Source organism: Falco naumanni, chromosome 8, assembly GCF_017639655.2.
Source record: "Falco naumanni isolate bFalNau1 chromosome 8, bFalNau1.pat, whole genome shotgun sequence".
NCBI lineage: Eukaryota > Metazoa > Chordata > Aves > Falconiformes > Falconidae > Falco > Falco naumanni.
The window spans coordinates 63,381,135-63,399,107 of NC_054061.1; the positions used below are offsets into that span (position 1 = coordinate 63,381,135).

Consider the following 17,973-nt stretch of genomic DNA (forward strand, 5'->3'; position numbering starts at 1 on the left):
TGCAGAACTGGAGTTCAGCAGATAGGTTGCTTCAACTGACTGAAACTGGATGCAACCTACCATTTAATTTTCTATAATTTTTCAAACCAGCAATGAGGTTCCTTTCTGATATGCATTCTTCATAACTGGCTTCCAATACATATGAACTCAGTACGTATCTGTCCTACACAGGTGAGCAGCTGTCATTCTACTGTTACAGTAATTTAACTACCCACTCAACAGAGTTCTCTGTTAATAATCATAGCCCAGCTTCACAGACTTCTGGCAATGCCATGGCTTAAAAATCAACTGAGGGTGATTTAAACTGGCTTGTAATGGTGAAAATGGGCTTATACAAAAATCCTTGACAACTATTTTAGAAGTATGTGTGTATGTAGACACTTTGCTTAAGAGCTATGTAATCAGCAGTCTTCCCCCTGTCCCCAGTTAAGATACCACCATAGATTTCCTTCCAATAGACATGTTGGGTTTTTTCCACCGAGACCTCTGTAATCTTTAGGAAGACTCAAAGAACTTCCATACAGTAACACCTGTTTGAAATCTCCCTTAGTCTCTGCCAATGACTTTTTTTTTTAAATGCACAAGAGGGTAATACTGCTTTCATGAAATGACTGCTAATGTACAACAAACACGGAGAGTTGTGTTGTGAGACAATCCCACGGTACACATTCCAAATCATGGTTTTGCTGACCTTGCAAGAAACAAGATCATCTAAAACTGCAAGAGAAAACAAAATCAGGATAAGTCTAAATAAATGCAATTATTTCGCTGCTGGTTAAAAAGATCAGGTTCTGTGTTATATGTCTGAGCAGGTAAGAGCAGCTGTCTGCAAGTAGGCACAACAGAAAATGTATTTCAAAACCAAAAGAAAAAATAATCCTTACCACTCATGGTGATTGTCTACAAAAGCAGACATGGGACTTATTTGTACTGTGTAGGTATCGTTGGCTGAATACTCAAACAAACCATAATATGGATTGAAGAGCTCTCTAGACACCAGGAAAAAAAACTCTCTTGAAGGTCCACTGTAGTCCAACCTTTAAAGAGAAACTTGACATTACTATAAAGCGTTCATTGTGTGCGAAGAAATGCTGTTTTGAATCTACATTCCTTACGCTATATTTTAATTAAAATTTCATAAGATTTTAACCAGAACCCTTGTCCTGCAGATTGCTCAGTGCCAAGGTACGTGCAGTCCTCACGGGGCTATTCTGAAATGGAATGGCTTGGAGGACTGGAATGAAGTGCTCTGTGCCGGCTGCTCTCGTCAAAAATGTTGGCTCCAGCTGTGACGGCCTCTTTGCCACAGGAACATGACTGACTAACTGGGGGAGGGAGGGAGGAGGAAACATGAAAAGAGCCAACGTTAGACCTATCTGCATCTGACTAATTAAAGAGTGAAAATGAACAATAGGCATAGTTTGTCTTTGCAGACTTGCAACAATAGGACAATTGGAAGGATAATATTTCTGTTTTCCCTAGCAATATAATCTGAGATTACTTCAGTGATTTATCTTTCTTGGTCTAAATTTTCTTGTCTGTCTTCCAAACTTGAGTGCATTGAAATGTCTTTTGGAGAATGCATTTCCTTTGGTTTTGTTTTGTGGTTTGGTTTTTTTTTTTTTCTATTTCAAGATTCCAGTACTAATGAAGAAGGAATCTAAATAACCCCTTTTTCCTGAATCATAAACAAACTCATTGCTGACAAAGCGCTGAGACTGAATGTTGACATTACGCTGCAGGTCACCAGTGAAATGAGTTAAGTATGAAGTTAATGCTCTGGTAGAGTTGGAAAAGAGAAAACTAGGGATTTTCCTTGGGGAACAGATATTATCATAACCGTAACAAACAGATCTAAAGATCTGTCTTCTAAGACTGGAGATTTCATACTTGACTTTTAAGAAGGCCTTGCTTTAGTACTGAGACAATGCACAGACAGAGGTATTACAGAGAAGGTCAGCTGTCACGTAGGAGTTCTGCTGCAAATCTTTGGCTCATGAACTTTTACACAAGACAAACATCGATGAGAGCTGGTTTTGAGGATGAGGTTGTCAGGGAAGTAAAGGCTAGGTACCATTGTCAAGTTGAGGACAGAGCCTCTTTCCTCTGTCGAATGAAACACATTTTCCCTTCAGTCATTTGGAAGCACTTTGCATCTGTTAAGCTTCAGAAGTGAAGTACTGCAACAGATCCTTACCCTGGCAAGAAGGGCAGATTCCATCCTCAGAGTGCAGAAAAAAAAACTCCAAATGGTTTGATATCATGGACAACTGTTGGACCTTAATCTCGGCACAAATACCAGGATCAAATAAAGGGTCATCTGGAAGATGTTGTTGCAAACTTCTGGGATGATCAGACTCGCTATGAAATCTTAAGATAGACTAGAAACCATGTGCTTGACTACCAGCCGTTTCATACGGCTCCTTTTGTACGCCGAGGTACTGTGAGTCATGTTAAATAAATCAGTCATGAGAGTCCTGCACTGCCAGTCAGATTTATCCCACAATTAAAGGCTTGGCACAAGGGTGAGAAAACTTCATGCAAGAGGTATGCAACCACACAACAGCTGCAACTGTGGGGCACTTGGGTATTCAGGAGCAGAGTAATATGTTGTTGGCAACATGACTCATGTCTCCTAGGAAGCACCATTAATACTTCAGATTTACCACTGTTAACGCAAAGCAGCTTCTGCTTATAGTTTATAGAACTTCGGGAAAATAACTTTAAGGAACCATATTCTTTGTATCAACATTTTCTTCATTTATCACCACATGAAGTATGAATGTAAAAGCATTAAACCAGCATCACAATTGCAAGATGGTAGAAACCGAAGGTTCAAGAAAGATGCCAAACATTATGGAGACAGGATAAAAATCTTAGGAACAGTAATAACTGTGTTCGAGTTGCCTCATTTACTGATTTATACACTAAAAAAACCCAACAGTTACTGGAAAGTTTTGATTTGTGAGGATTTCATTACCCATTACTTTAAGACTTACACCTCTTTACCAAGACTAAAAGAAATACAACAGCAAACTCCCACTTAAAAACTTAGAAAAGGAAAAGGATGAGTGAACAGGAAACAATTAACTTTCAGTATATTCCTCCTCCTCCTCACCCTCCTCTCCTCCACCCTGACCTGTCTTTCTACACCTAGCCAAATTAACATTTGATGCGATACACATCCTTACACCATCTCTGATGAAATAATACTGTTTGCGTACATCCTTTCTTCATTCAAAACACGGATTTGTAAATAGAGAATTGAAGTCATTTTAATTTGACTTTGCTCTTAATTAAGTCATTCTTTTCCATTAAGAAGAGAGTCTTGTGTAAAGCTGGATATTATGGGAACAGGATGTGTCACCTCTGTTTCCAGGTCATCCTTCATCTTGCTCTACTGAGTGATAAAATGCAAAAGCCTGACGCCTGATGAAAGGAGATGGACTATCTGGATCAATCTCTATCTCACGAATGATTTAAAATTTTCCCTCTCATTTTTAAATCCCAGTCAAGATGGTAGCTGTGAAAATAAAGGCTGGTGGGGCTGTGTGAGGCCTCGTTTCTGCATCCCCACCCTGCTCTTTCAGTACAGTGTAATCTCACCCCGCACCAGCCCCGTCATGCCCGTTCTGAGCTCTTCCTCAGACAGCACAGCGATATTATTTATATGAACAAGTCCACACTTGGCTCTCGGCTGTAAATGTTTTTTATTTTAAGACTTCAGTGAGTCCTTATCAACACTAAGTACTTCAGCGTGAACTTTGAACAAACAACAGGATTTAGGGGTTTTCAAAGACGTATTAATTTTATCTAATCTTGCATGAGATGCTTCTCTTACAACTTAGCAATTTTAATGACTCACACATCACATGGCAATAATGCACACTACAGCATTCCAAGAGCCGTGTCCTGCAGTTTCCTAAATATCAAGGAATAACATTTTGGATGTATTTACAAATACATTAATATATCAATAAAAATATTTGTGCCTGAGGCATCAGGCTTTAAGACCTGACAAAGGGGGCCCAAATGAAGCGATGAAAGAGAGCAATAGCATCTCGTTCCAGTTTCACTCGCAAAGGAAAACCTAACCATGTCTTGCCTTGCAACACACGTCTCGCGACATGTTAGAGTTTCATGAGACACAGACTGAGCATTCTCCGAAGCGACTTTGAAATGTCAGAAATATTTGTGTTTATTCGACAACTAGCAACAGCCTAGTCGCTTTTATTTGCGGTGCAGGCCCCGGCTTGGAGAAGCAGTGAGCACCTCCTGCAGCGCTGTGGGCTTTCAGCTCCCACTGCCTCAGACAGGAGCTGAGTTAAGGGTTGAGCCTCTAGCCCACGCTGGAAGCACTCTCCCCTCCAACAAACATCAGCTGTCTTTTAACAAGCACCGGAGATACAATGTCGGCACTGACAGTAAAGAAATACGAATAACACAAGCAAGTTGTTTGGGTTTTTTCTTTGCTTTCCCAGCAACATCCTGAAACACACACTAACTATTGTGAAAATTCACATAAATACATGCATTACTTCTGCAAAGGCAGGATGCATTACATTTCACAATGCCTGAAAAATCATCTTGAACAGCTATATGTTCTAGGCTTATATATGTGGCATTTCCTGACTGTAATCCTTCCTCTTTTCACTCCAGACCACAAGAAGTTTGATGAAACAGCAGCTGCGAGACACACTGAGTTCTGAGATCACATTTACTTCCCTGTTCTACTCACCCTTCTTCCCCAACAAACGTGACATAGAGTTTATTTCTCTGCAGGTCTTTTCTTGAGTAGCCCATGATCTGGTTAAAGGCATCTTCTAGCAAGTGATCTCTCCTGATGATTAATCTGAACAGGAAAATAATTTTGAAATAGCAATTTATGAACATGAGCCACAGTTAGAAACATCTATTTATACTGCAAGGTAACAGGGTGACTTCCCAGAGATATGTGTTTCTGCTGGATAATTAGATTCAGATCTGGCAGCTTCTGTCTGTAAATCTATTTCTCTCAAGGATCTACATTTCAATATTTCAATAAAATTTGTCTCGTACCAAGAAGTGTAGCTTTATTTTTTTTGACCCTGGTTCTTCCTTAAACTAAAGGCTTCAAGGGGAAAGGTCCCGAAGGGGGAATTTTCATTAAGTTTAAAATCCTTTTGTAAGGCTGGGCCTCTAAATCAGTCTTACTGTAAGCAAGAATCTAATCTTTTGTGTAAAAATCAATCTCTTAACAAGGAAAAGGAGAAAACTGTGACAAAGTCACTGAACGGTAACTCCAGAATAACACATTCCTAATGCTATCCCCAATGTGTGACAGGACAAAAGTCTAGAAGGAATGGCACTTGTTTGTCCAAAACCAGACCGAAGCATCTGTACGCAAAAACATGTTACCTTCTAAAGAAAAATTGCGATAGCAAGGAAGTGTCGTAAAGATCTAAAATAAGAGGTGAAAGAATCCTCCTTCCTTAAACATTTTACCCTCTGCCAAAAAGCTGTATTTGATTTCCTTCCCGGAACTCAGCTCGCCTGATATTCACATACGTGCCTTATGGCAGTGCTTGGTCAGTCGGGCAGACCGACTGAGAGGCAGCGTACCCCACTAGGGCCTCCCGCAAAGCCCCCGCTGTGCTGACTGCGAGTGCCCGCATCAGCCTGGGACTGCACCGTGCTGCCCTGCCGAGGGCACGGCAGCTCCGAACCAGGGGCTGGCTGGCAAGGCCCCTGGGCAACAGGCACCCAGAGGAGCCAGGCAGCACGCAAGTTGTGCTGGCGTCCTGGTCTGAAAAAAAGGAACAGGTCAGCGTACGCCTGGGAAAGGAACCCCGAGAAAAATTCTATTCAAAAATCAAGCTGCTGTTCTGCTTCAAAATCCCCACTGTGATGGCAACTAGGTCAGGAAAGAAAGGTGCAGGGAATGGAATGGATCTTACAGGTGGCAAATGCCAGCCTCTTCTACCAACTGTTTGCCCAAGCATTCGCGACAAAACTTTCATACATTAATCTTTAAGTGTTTATGATTTCATTACATATAAGCAGATAATGCCCAACCCTGCTTCCTAAGGCTGTCTAACCAATACCATTTTAATCCCATTTCAGTTGTGGAAAACTTTTAACAAGCTCACACAAATGAAGTCTGAGCTCTGCACAGATTCCTGAAAAATGTGAGAAGTCACTGGCTGGGGGAAAAAAAACCAAACAAAACCCTAACCAAAGGCCACAAACAAACCACTCCCCTATTCCAGTAGAAGAAATGGTTTAAAAAAAGGGTTCTAGGGCCTCAAGGCTTCTATGAAAGTTCAATAGCTGGCACAAAACTTGGTCATTTACAAAATTATGGAAGTACCTTATGGTGATGATTCTTAACACAGCAGTATGTAATCACACGATTATCAAACAAAGGAAGGAGGGAAGACCTCGCTACAAGCACTCTAGCTGCCAGTGCTGAAGTAAAAACATAGCAGGTTTTTTAAGAACCACCTTAGAACTTGATAATTTTTATGAGTCCTCTTTACTAAAGAGGACCGTGCTATCAATACAGGCAATGATGTACAAATGATAAGCCTACCTAGTTTTTTCAATGGAAACAGACATGAGAAAACGTAACTGTTTATATCACAGCAATTGCTATAATGGAAGAATTCAGGTGCCTCCTGTTCTGCAGGCCTCTTCCCAAAGCACTTTTTGGCAACGTATGGGTAATATTGTTTGTATGAAAATATAGTTGGAGGAAACAGAGAAAAGAAGTGCTCAGAACTTGCTGTAACTTTGCTATGAATCACATGCTGGAACTAAGTCTTTTATAACAGGCTTTATACTTCCAGGAGCACAAGGGCATCACATCTGCGTTCCTCCTAATGGGAAGAAGCTTGCAGATGCGCAAGGCAAGGCAAGCTGCCTGAAAAACAAATCCAGTGTCATGAAATTCTCCAACATACTTCAATTTCCCTGGGCCTTGTCCATATCCTTTAGTCTCCAACTTCCTGTAAAAGTTCCTCAGCTTGGCTTCAAAGTCTCTTTTGTAAGGAGCTGGAGCTCGGGCATTGGCACGCTGAGTACCTGCAGGAAGCAATAAGCAAAGAAGGAGCTGTAGTGACATGAACTGATTATTGTCCCATCACCTACTGACAAGATTTATTAACAGCAAAAGACATGGCATGTGTTTGGTTTAGTCACCTTTATAAAGAGTTAAAGCTGTGTATCTTCAAATCTGTTTTGCATTCAAAACTTCCCGTTTTCTCCTCTGCGACAGCATCGTCCTTCTAAAGGAAGTTTTAAAAGAGCAGATCCAGGCCAACACAAAAGATGAATTTAAACCCCAGCACAATTAACTGGCGAGACTGAACTTTCGTCTGTCAAGTACACTTTACATCCTACCCTTTACAATAGTTCATACAATAAATGTTCTGCTCTGTTCTGGTTTTAGCATTATCAGGAAAAACAAGAACTCAAAATGAAGCATAAACAGACATCAAGCTGAAGGACGATGACTTTTGGAAATTCCCTAGTAGAATTTTTTTTTCCCCTGGGGAAGTACAAGAAAGAAAATTATTGGAAGAACTGGAAGGCTACCAAATTTAAGTTTGTGGAACTTTTCACATGTGACTGCAGGAACATGCATGATGGTCATCTAAGTGCATTTATTTTTGAAAAACTGTTTTTGAGGGTCAGTTCCTTAAAAGCAGGGAGAGATGAGATCTGTGTGCCAAAAAAACCAGCATACCCCCACATGTGCAGGTACAAGTCTCACATATACAAATCAGGTGTTTAGTCTGATCTATTCTGAATATTACAAGCATCAGAACTTCCACTGCCTCCTTGGATAAATCACTTCAATTGATTCGACTGCAAGACTGGGTGCCAAAGAGGCAGTTAACCCTAGCCCTTTGATGCTCATCTTCTCGGCCCTAGTTTTTACAACACTAAGTTCCTCCCCTGCACGGCTATGCAGACATCCCCCACAAGAAACTCAAGAGGGTGTTTTAAGATTTCTCTCTTTCTACAGAATACATAGGTTCCCAACTACTTATCTGCAACTGGTGGCCATCTGACAGGCCCATCGTGCCCCGGCCATACAAATGAATGGTTCAGAAGCACATGCACGTAGATGTCTGTCTCTCAGGTGACAGTCAGTGCCTTACGCGAGTTTTCTTTTGGCTCCACGTGTGACGCAGAGCCCATGCAGAACCATCTACCGCTACTGTGGGCGAAGGCACCAGAAGGTTAACGATCTGGGTTACGAAAGAGAGAGAACGTGTATCCGCTCAGCCTGCGGGCAGAGAGCAGGGGAGAGGAGAGCAGCTGGCTCAGCCACAAAGCACGCGGCTCTGGCGGCCCGGGCGCCCGGCACGTCCTGCGGCAGTGGCTGCTGAAGGAAGCCGCGGAGCCCATCTCTGCAAGGACCAGAGCGAGAACAAGCCAGAGCAGCCGTTGAGGCTGAATTCAGCGCTGAATGCCGTTGAGGGGCCTTTAAAAGACCTGCCCAGAAGGACGCTTGCCACTTGTTCTACGCTTAGAGCAATGTGTGGGAGGATTAGAGTTCAGGGAATCCTCACAGGTCCAACCGGAACATGCAGGACCCCTCTGGAAAAACAAATCATGGCTGTTGGTTAATCTGTAGTGGTTATCCTCTTTTACTGAGAACACCAAGGGCTCCTAATGGTACCCTCAGCTGAACTCTCTAGAAAACTCACAGAGACTTGAAACTGTAAACAGCCTTTTAATTATCAGCCTTTTCCTTCTGCTTTGTTTATTTCGCTTTGGGTCAAAGTAGGTACAAAAATGCAGTCACCAAAAAAACGCAACAAAAGCATAGTTCAGCCTCAGCCCCTGAAGGAAGCTTTTGCTGAGAGATACTGCAGAACATGTATCTGGTAACACATTACTTCACGGTTCAGAAATCAGCAGTATATTATTCTGTCAGCACATGACAAGTCCTCATTGCAAATCAGATGCAAATGCCAAGAAATTTCTGGGCAATTATAGCGATTACTTCCACCTCGGGAACAAAAGATGTTAATGGAAGAGCTAAAACACACCAGTGATGCGATAATCATATTTGATTTTCAAAGAGGTTACATTCTAAAGCAGATATAAAGAGCAGCTTCATGACTATTCATCTTCCCCAAAAGAGAAAGCACAAGCGACTGTGGCTGCTCTGAACAATGGACCCTTAACACGCAACCTCACGCAGCGCAGCGCGGCCAGTTTAGCTGACGGAAGAACACAGAGCCTCCACAGAAACGATGGGCTATTTACAATTCCTCATCAAAAAAGTCATTTGTACACCAACACAAACATGCATACTCGCAGACTGATGGGGAGATTCAATGGCCTCTCTATATTTTTCTATGAAATAGAATACAATTTACAATTTTAAGGAGAACGGGACTAAAACCATCACTGTTCATCCTTTACTGTGTGCTGCTTGAGGAACAGATGAAAAGATCACGTTAAAGACTGAATCCATTTTGAAATTACTTTGTTGGAGCAAAGCCCTGCCCAACATGCTTTGGTGCATGTACTAGTAATGAGGAAATTGTAACTCTGAAAGCCAAAAGTATTTTTACTCATTTTACTGCCAGGTTTGCAGTTGGAAATTATATACGTACATGCAGATTTCATTCTTCCTTTCTTTTCAACAAAGGGAAACAGTTATATCTAAACCATGTATGTATCAAAAATATCAATACAGATAGACGTTACATTTTAGCTGCTTTGAAGAATACTATAATCTTTGGATAAGTTTCTTCAGACAGGTCCAGCAGAGGTCCTCTGCCCACCAGCAGGAAAAGCTACCACTCAGGACATGTTTATGAATGGTTTTTATCTGGTTTCTTAAAAAGGCAAAGCTTTTTATGACTGTGGACTGGGAAATGCCTCTAAAAATCACAGTACTTTTTCTGGTAAAATTTTCTTATTGTCTGGAACCACCTAGAGTTCTCTATCTATACTTCTGCTCCGAAATTTGTAGAAAGCCCCTTAAACCACTGCTGATTTACTGCAGTGATTTTATTTTACTTATTATCTCCTTGAGAAAACTAAGAATAGTGACATCTATAAACTTCAAATTGATGTATATAGCCTTCAGAGGTCAAATGGACCTTGTCATATTGAAATAATTTAGTAATGATCCACAATTTAGTTAATATGTGAAATATCAATTTCATTCCATTCTGACAGATGCATTTTCCAGACAGCTGTAAGACACTCTCCTTTGAACTCATGTTAAGGGACAATAATCTGGCTTTACATGAAATTGCCATTCACTGTCCCACAGCCCCATTAACATTGGCATCTTAACGAACAGTTATTGGATCTCGTATTTTTAATTCTCCAGGCATCAGGATCCTGGCATGAGCAGTCACTTAGTTGTTTCACATCAGTAAAAAACAAGTCTGCATGTTTTACAAGTCAGAACAGAATCACCACCTCTGAAGTTGTAATACACCAGTCTTTTCTACTGGCAAAACATCTTGTGAGCCCAAGGCAAAGGTTCAAGTTTGACAGTCAAATGCAAACACGTATTGACTTTGCTCAAAAACAGGACTAAATCTTTGTTGTTGCTGGAGCAGCAGAACTTGGATCTTCAGAAAGGTGGGGAGTCTTTACATGCAGCATAATGTAATTTAAATTACAGGACTAGCTCCACTGCAGTATCTCACAGATACCATCATAACGGAAGTACTGCAGTGACAAGCTCACTGGCCACTGGGAAGGTGCTTCAGCTCGGGTGACTTTACCCATCTGAGAGCTGGGAACCACAGAGGGGAACTGGTTGTATTTTCCCAAGAATAGGTTCCTGGCTGTAGGCTGCTGTGAATTTGGAAAGCAAACAAAAAAATTATAGACAAACGATTTTTCTATTGTTTTTGTTCTCCGACTTCTGGGAAAGCAGCAGGAGTGTGGTACTGACTTCACTGATCTGGAACTGGTCCTTACCCAAGTATGAGAAGTGGTTTCATACAGTCCCTGCAGAAGCTGTGCCTGAGCAACTTACCTGGAGAGTTCTGAGGCGAAGACACCGGCGAGCCTCTCGGGGACTGGCAATAACTAGGATGAAGTAAGGCATGTGGCGGCACGTATGACATTATCTCCTCCTCAAACAAGCTGGTAAAAAGGAGCAAATAAGAAATAACATGCTTAATTGAATGAATGGCATTTTTCACTTTCTAGGAATAAATCTCTAGTTACTAACCTGCTTTCTTTGGTAGTCACTTGCCTATTTCCACTACACACACCTAGAGCGCTACAAAATATTTTACTGCCTTTCCCTCAATCAGATCTTGAAAGTACTGGAAAGCAGTAATTACTACTTTTGTGGGACACTGCAATACATAACATGGTATTTGTTTTGAAGGTCACAATATAGTTAATCAGCCTTTAAAAGTAGCTTCCCCCCCTCCCCCCCCGCCCCAGTTAAACTTCAATTCTGGTTTAAAAATGGGTCAATAACCTTAGTCACACTTTCCAGGAAAAAGATCTGCAATACTGCACCAAGACCAGGAACAAGACAAACCTTCAAAGCCTCCAAGATTAAGAATCACATCTGAACTTGAGTGAATTGAATAGTAAGCTTGTTGACATAAGTTACTTCTCTATTTTATCTTTAACGCTAACACTGTTGCTGAAACAGGTATCACATCTAGTCTGTTCAGGTTGAGTTATTTCATGCTTCTTCTATTATTGCTACACAACTTTTAAGAGAAAAACAACAAGCATTTTGCAGCTTAATCACTGCATCTGTATACATACAGTCTGTGTGTGTGTGTGTATATAGATATATATAGATATATATACGTATCTAAAACTCAGTCTTTTCCCAAAATTAACACAAGCAAATCCAAAAAGAAACAGGATATCTAATATCAGAATGGATCAGATATCAAAGCCTATGTTATGTTGGCTGTTACACATGACACAGATAAGAATAAACAGTTGACATAACATGAAACAGCTACAGAAAGAATCACAAGTTAAATCTTTCACTATAGAGCTCAACCAATGAAACCAATGTTCAAACAAAATGTGCTTCTTACTAGGTTTGCTCACTGAAAAAATAGCTAGAATTTTTTTTTTGCATGAGTTCATTGGGCTTTTTTTGGAATGGGTATTTTCTGGCAGTTCTTCTTACATTCATGACCATGCATTGGTTTCCTCCCAATTACACTTTGATGCTGAAAACGTGATAAAACATTAACCACTATTTCAATCCTGGACTCAATTAAAAGTTAAAATGACTTGTGCTGTATACCAAACAACACGTTTAGAAGAAGAAACTTCAAAATATTTTCTTCTTAACATCTGAAGCAGTTTTAAGTAGTCCTGCAAGGAGCAGGGAGTGAGATGGGTCCGTTCCAACTGAAGATATTCTGTGATGCTATAATATAATGCCATTCTTAGAGTATTTTTAAGTATGTGCCACACTGTACCTCCTTCAGTCCCTAAACGTATAGGGGCTGGTTTATTTCCTTTTAGTTAGTTGCAACCTAGTATTTACTGATGCTTGTGAAAAAAAGTACAGTGTTCCCAAGCAATAAAGATATCAGAAATTGTGATCCACCCATATATTTACTAGACCTCAGAGTGCTTTACAGGAAAATTGTACCATTCCCACTCAGCTGAGGAACAGGCATGGAAATGGGTACAGCCTTCCCCAAGGTCATCCAACCAGCCAAGCCAGAGACAGCACCCAGCTGTCCCGAGCGCCAGGAAGACTGTGTCATCGTGATTACAGTGCAGTTCTTGCAGGGTTTCATAGGCAAGGGCCATGATGACACTTTGCTAAAAGATACTGTTAAAAGCAAAAATCCACCGAGACTAAATAATGGTAAGAAAATATCTTTCATCATCTTGGTACGCCATGATTTTAACTTAGCCCACCCTTGATTTTACACCAGTATTTACCCACACTAAGCTTAATATAACCCTGTCCAGTCTTGAGGTTTAACATCCAACATTTTAAGAAAATAATGAATGCATAGATAACATTTTATCAATAATATATCTTTGGGGCAATGGTACTACTAGATTGTTAATAAAATGGGAAGAAAATCCTCAGGCAACACTTTTCAGTTAGATTTTTTTTTGGGGGGGGAAGGGGGAGCAGATTAAGAGAAATAAAATCTGAAGAATATAACATTATTTTAGACATATACTGGCTACTGATTTTCTCTTAAAAAGTAGTTATACTTATTATTGCTTTTCTACAAAAGAAAGATTTCAATCAAAATCCTGAATTTGCTTTATTTCCACTGTAAGAACTACTTGCAGTCTTTGCCATTAACAGAACAATAGAGGGAACAAAACCCAGTCAAAAAAGCAACAATAAAATTATTCATGCCATCTTTATTTAAAAACAAATGTCTGAAGCTAGATTTTTCTGTGTAGAACTGGTGTCATCTCCATGCACTACATATCAAAACAAAAAAAAAAAAAAATCATAAAAGTTTTGTTAGGAAACAATATTCACATTTTTTAAAAGCTTCAGCATGGCTTTTAAATGTGATTTTTTTAATAGCTGTAATTAAGTCAAAGATTTAGGGTCCAGAAAGGATTATCATTATACAACTTGACCTCAAAATACTACTACTAATGCCAATCCTATTTCACTAGATTAAATTTAAACGTACTCATGAATTTCTGGATGCACTATTACACAGGATGAGAATGTTACATCAAGATACAAGGTTTAATTCTAGCAAAAAAAAAAATGCCTGATTTTTTGAGCTAATTGCTTAAATGGAAAATATTAAAGTAGCAGGTTCCCATTTTCTTGAACGCTGTATCAGTATTCCCTTTACTAAAGGGGACAATGCTTCACAGTGTAGTGAAGAGGCAGCAAGACATTAAGTCATAAAAACATGTCAAGTATGAACGTTCACAAATACAGACTTACCAAACCACAAAACTAAACAGATGCATTCTTAAAGCAGTAGAAGGCACATTCCTGCAACGAGGTCTAAACTGTACCACCTAGCTAAGTGTCAGAGCTGGACGCAACAGGACAGTAAAAGGTGGCCTGGGCAAACTCATAAATCACAAGCACAGCACTCTTGCACTCGCCTTTCCTCAGAGCGAGTATCACATTCCATCACTCCTATGAAAAAAATGTGACCCTCAGCTACCATCTAGAAACCGAACATATGAAAATAAAAAATCTGACCCTTGAGAGTTGTAGCTCTCGCAGCCGCAAGTCCAAGTACTGCAGGGGAAATGATTAGGTCACTAAACCCGCACACACCGCGCTCTGAAAGGCTCCGCAGCAGCTGCCACAGCATACTCCACACGTGCATCCTAAGCGACAGTGCCTACCTGAGTAACATGACAAGGTCTGCATCACTGGATAAACGCACCAACCCAGGTGTTCCCTCCGTCCGGATGAACTGGATCTTCTCCCTGTGTAAGCAAAAAAAGATTTCCAAAATATCTTTTGCAAATAAGGCATCAACGTACGCCACAGCAACAAGAAAAAAGTACAGGGTATATGTCATAAATACCCTCTGGATTATGCTTCTTTATTTCAGAAACCATTTTTTTCCCTGCCACACCAAGTCCACACCAAGCAGCGAAATACCACAACCAAAAAGCTAATTTGTTATGAGGAACAATACTCTTGTTGCCCTCATCTCTTCAATGCCTAGGCTGTTTCAGGTAGTACTGCCATCCAACCAGTAAAAAAAAAAAAATACATTTTTTTTAGAAAAGAAAATTACCGGTCCTTCAAGTTCATGCTAGCTGTGTCCCTGAATTCCAAGGCAGAAGGCTGAGCTCCGCAGGAGGACATTACTATTCCGAAAGTGAACTGTTTAAAGAGGTACTGTCTTTTTTGAACCTTTGTACAAATGCAAGCCATACATTACAACGCACACTTACGGTTTCAAAGGCGGGTTTTTTATACCACACTGCATTTCAGAGATCTTCCAGAAAAAAACCTTGTCCTCTTTCTGCCCCTCTGCCTCACGTGGGCACACACCCTCCCTCCCAGACGCAGTCTGGTCACTGTTGTGGAATCTATCCATGCTGAACCCTGAGCATGCCAACATACATGACTTCTAGAATCTACACTGAATATAATTCCTCGGCTTATGCCTGTTCTTTGTAGAGGTTTTTTCCTGCATTCTAAAAGAGAAGTACATCCCTTTTTTTAAAATTTCTACCAGTACAAGGTATATGACGGTACAGTAGAGAGAAATTCTAATTTTGCTTTACTCTTCAGGAGGAAAAAACTGAAAAGCAAACTCCTGATAAGAACAGCAGCAGTGGCTCGGCTCCGAGACCCATCTGCCCACCATCCTACGGCTAACAGTGACAAGAAGGTCAGACGCGATCAGTGCTGCAAGAAGGCTGCTGGCAGCTGCACTATGAATTCCTGGAACACATCATTTCATGCACAGCAGATTCAACAAACGGATCAAACCTAATTTCTTGCCACCTGTCTCTAAAATCACGGTGCATAAAGACTTCTCCAACAGTGGACGCCCCCCCACATTCCCCGGTAACGTGCACTGTGGTTACAGCAGAATCAGGGGCGAGTTTGTCACCATGAGGCTGTCCCCCAAGGCCCTGCTCGCCAGGGTGGCAGCTGTGGTGGCAGCAGCAGTGTGTAATTCACTGCTTCTCTATGAAGAGAAGTACTGAAGGTCAAGCACCTGCTTTGCCAACGCTGAGGCTGTGGCCAGCGAAGACTCGAGCTCAGCCTGGGAGCCCCGTGGTTCCACCAACCCAGCGCGGAGCCCAGGCCGGCGCACGCGGCCCCGCAGTCCCAGGGCAGGGATGTCTGGACACTCCAGAGCCTGCCCTGATTTACACCACTGCCCAATAGGCAAGGTTTGAGAAAATGAATGGTGAATTACAAAAGATATCTTAGCATTTTGTTGGCAGCAACACCAGGAACCAGCAGGACGTTGTCTGGGTTAACTAACGTATGCAGCCCTCCAAATGAATGCAGTCCATGACTTCTTGGGCTTACCAGTGAAAGCTGTGATTTCAGCGATATTTTTTCAAATATATACCTTTTACCTTCTGTTAAGATGTAACTTATGTTTGATGCATAATAGGTGCCTTTGCCTGAAGTCTTTGACATCATTTAACAGCCTCAGGTTTATCTGTGGTGGCTTGCAACGAGATTTGATCCTGGCTACATGCTTAATAACAGTACAGTAAGTACAGTGTTCTCACTCCACCATAAAGCCTCCGAACACCATTTTCCTACCTGTAGTATACCTTCATTATACATTTTAATAAACTCTCAACTTCTTATCATGTCTCTTCATTCTTTTTAGGAACAATAAATTATTTTAGACAGAAAATATAAGAGATCTGCTCAAATGATCTCTGTTCTCTTCCACTGGCCAAATACTGGTTTTCCCCCTCACCTATGTAGCAATAATGATTATGATAACAATAAAAAACCCAACAGCATCCGCATTCTACTTGGATTGTACTGAGGTCCTTACAGAAATAGGTTACAGACAGTTGCATTAATCACTACACACACACACACCAAAAAAAGACACAAAGAAATCACAGTGTGGGATTTCACTTAGGTCTCAATTCATCAAGTGTTACAGCAATGTCAGTGAAGTTGCCTGGTCTCGCAATGTGTCAAATAGACATGGAGTCCAATAACTTGCTAAATCAGGGTCTTAAAAGACTAACTCAGAAAAATGAAACTAGGATCTTTCCAAAAAATACAAGAAACGTTACTGAAGCATCAGCTCTAGAAGAATATAGGAGAGGAATAATGGAAGATACTTTATCTTAGATATACTAACCCCAAAGACTAAGACTAGAATGGAACCCTTCGGCTTAACAGAATGGCTTCTCTGACCAATCTGACAATGTCCATTAAACCCCTCAATCTTTCTACTAAAGCAGGTAAGCGAGACATACATATTCAGTCTACTTATGAAGCAAGCACACAGGACATACAGTCTCAAGTAAATGAGGAGTTACAGAAACCAGTATCTTTTATCCTTTGATCTTCCACTGTTATTCTGAAACCCATCTTTTCTTGAGAAGGGCTCAGCTTGTGGCAAATCATGGTTCTCTAATCAGGAAGCAAGGTTCTACAAGAAGCTGAATCTGATAATACCGGCGTCTTTTGCACAGTCTGAACTCTATCAGAAACCCACAACTAACAAGAAGAAAATGACACACTGATTGCTATCAGAGTAGAGGAAGCCAAGCACCTGGGGAAAGGAGAAAGGAATAATAAAACTACTAATAAACAGAAACTGTTATACTATTTCCCAACAGATTAATTTGCTCACATTTCAAACCAAGCCTGGTGGGACAAACTTGCTTGTAGTGATAAGGGTGCAACATAGGAACTGTTGTGACAAGCTGAGAACAGTAGGTTTTTATTTTCCTCCTTTTTCCTCTGTATTTTCTAGAGAATACGTATTCTGCAAGTACGTAATTTCAGGTTTGTCAGCCAGGACTTATTTGGAGGGAAAACATATTTTAACATAGAAGCCTCATCACAAAACTTGTTAGAACACATTGCTTTGGGAAACTGCAAAACAGGGTAGCTTGCTGAATTTCAGAAACTTGCAGGACATGGAGGAAAAGGGATCAATAAGTAACAGTATGAGAACAGGAAAAAAATGAAAAACAGTGCTGGCTGCTATGCCAACCAGTGTGGATAGGCGTCTGGAACACGGAGCGCTGCACTGGCAGCTGTCTGCACAGGCCAATCCGCAACCATCAAGCCAGCATTTTTTAAGTTTAGCGTCCAAGGAGGAACAGATAGAGTCATTTGAGCCAACGAATACCCAAGCTGTTATTTATTCCATCTTTTACACTCAAGTGCCTGATCTAAAGTGTCTTTGTGCAGAATACACTCTAAGAGGGATCTTGCCACTTTCTGAATTTCACTTTTTATGATTCCTAGCCTAAGCATACAAGGGAGTTACAACAACCATACAACAACCGAAGACATCCTTCAGCAGATCTAGTTAGACTATG

The 17,973-nt window shown here is 40.9% G+C and overlaps 1 protein-coding gene across 1 annotated transcript in view; it reads right to left on the bottom strand.

The window, feature by feature from the left end:
- Positions 1–17,973, bottom strand: part of HECW2 (HECT, C2 and WW domain containing E3 ubiquitin protein ligase 2) — a 168,146-nt gene that overhangs the window by 16,970 nt on the left and 133,203 nt on the right. Inside the window, exons 18-22 of the mRNA XM_040602976.1 lie at positions 14,317–14,400; positions 11,003–11,112; positions 6,942–7,062; positions 4,739–4,852; positions 885–1,037 (exon numbers count right to left, since the gene is read on the bottom strand). Coding sequence (XP_040458910.1) covers positions 885–1,037; positions 4,739–4,852; positions 6,942–7,062; positions 11,003–11,112; positions 14,317–14,400 — 582 coding nt within the window. The remainder of the gene's footprint in view (positions 1–884; positions 1,038–4,738; positions 4,853–6,941; positions 7,063–11,002; positions 11,113–14,316; positions 14,401–17,973) is intronic.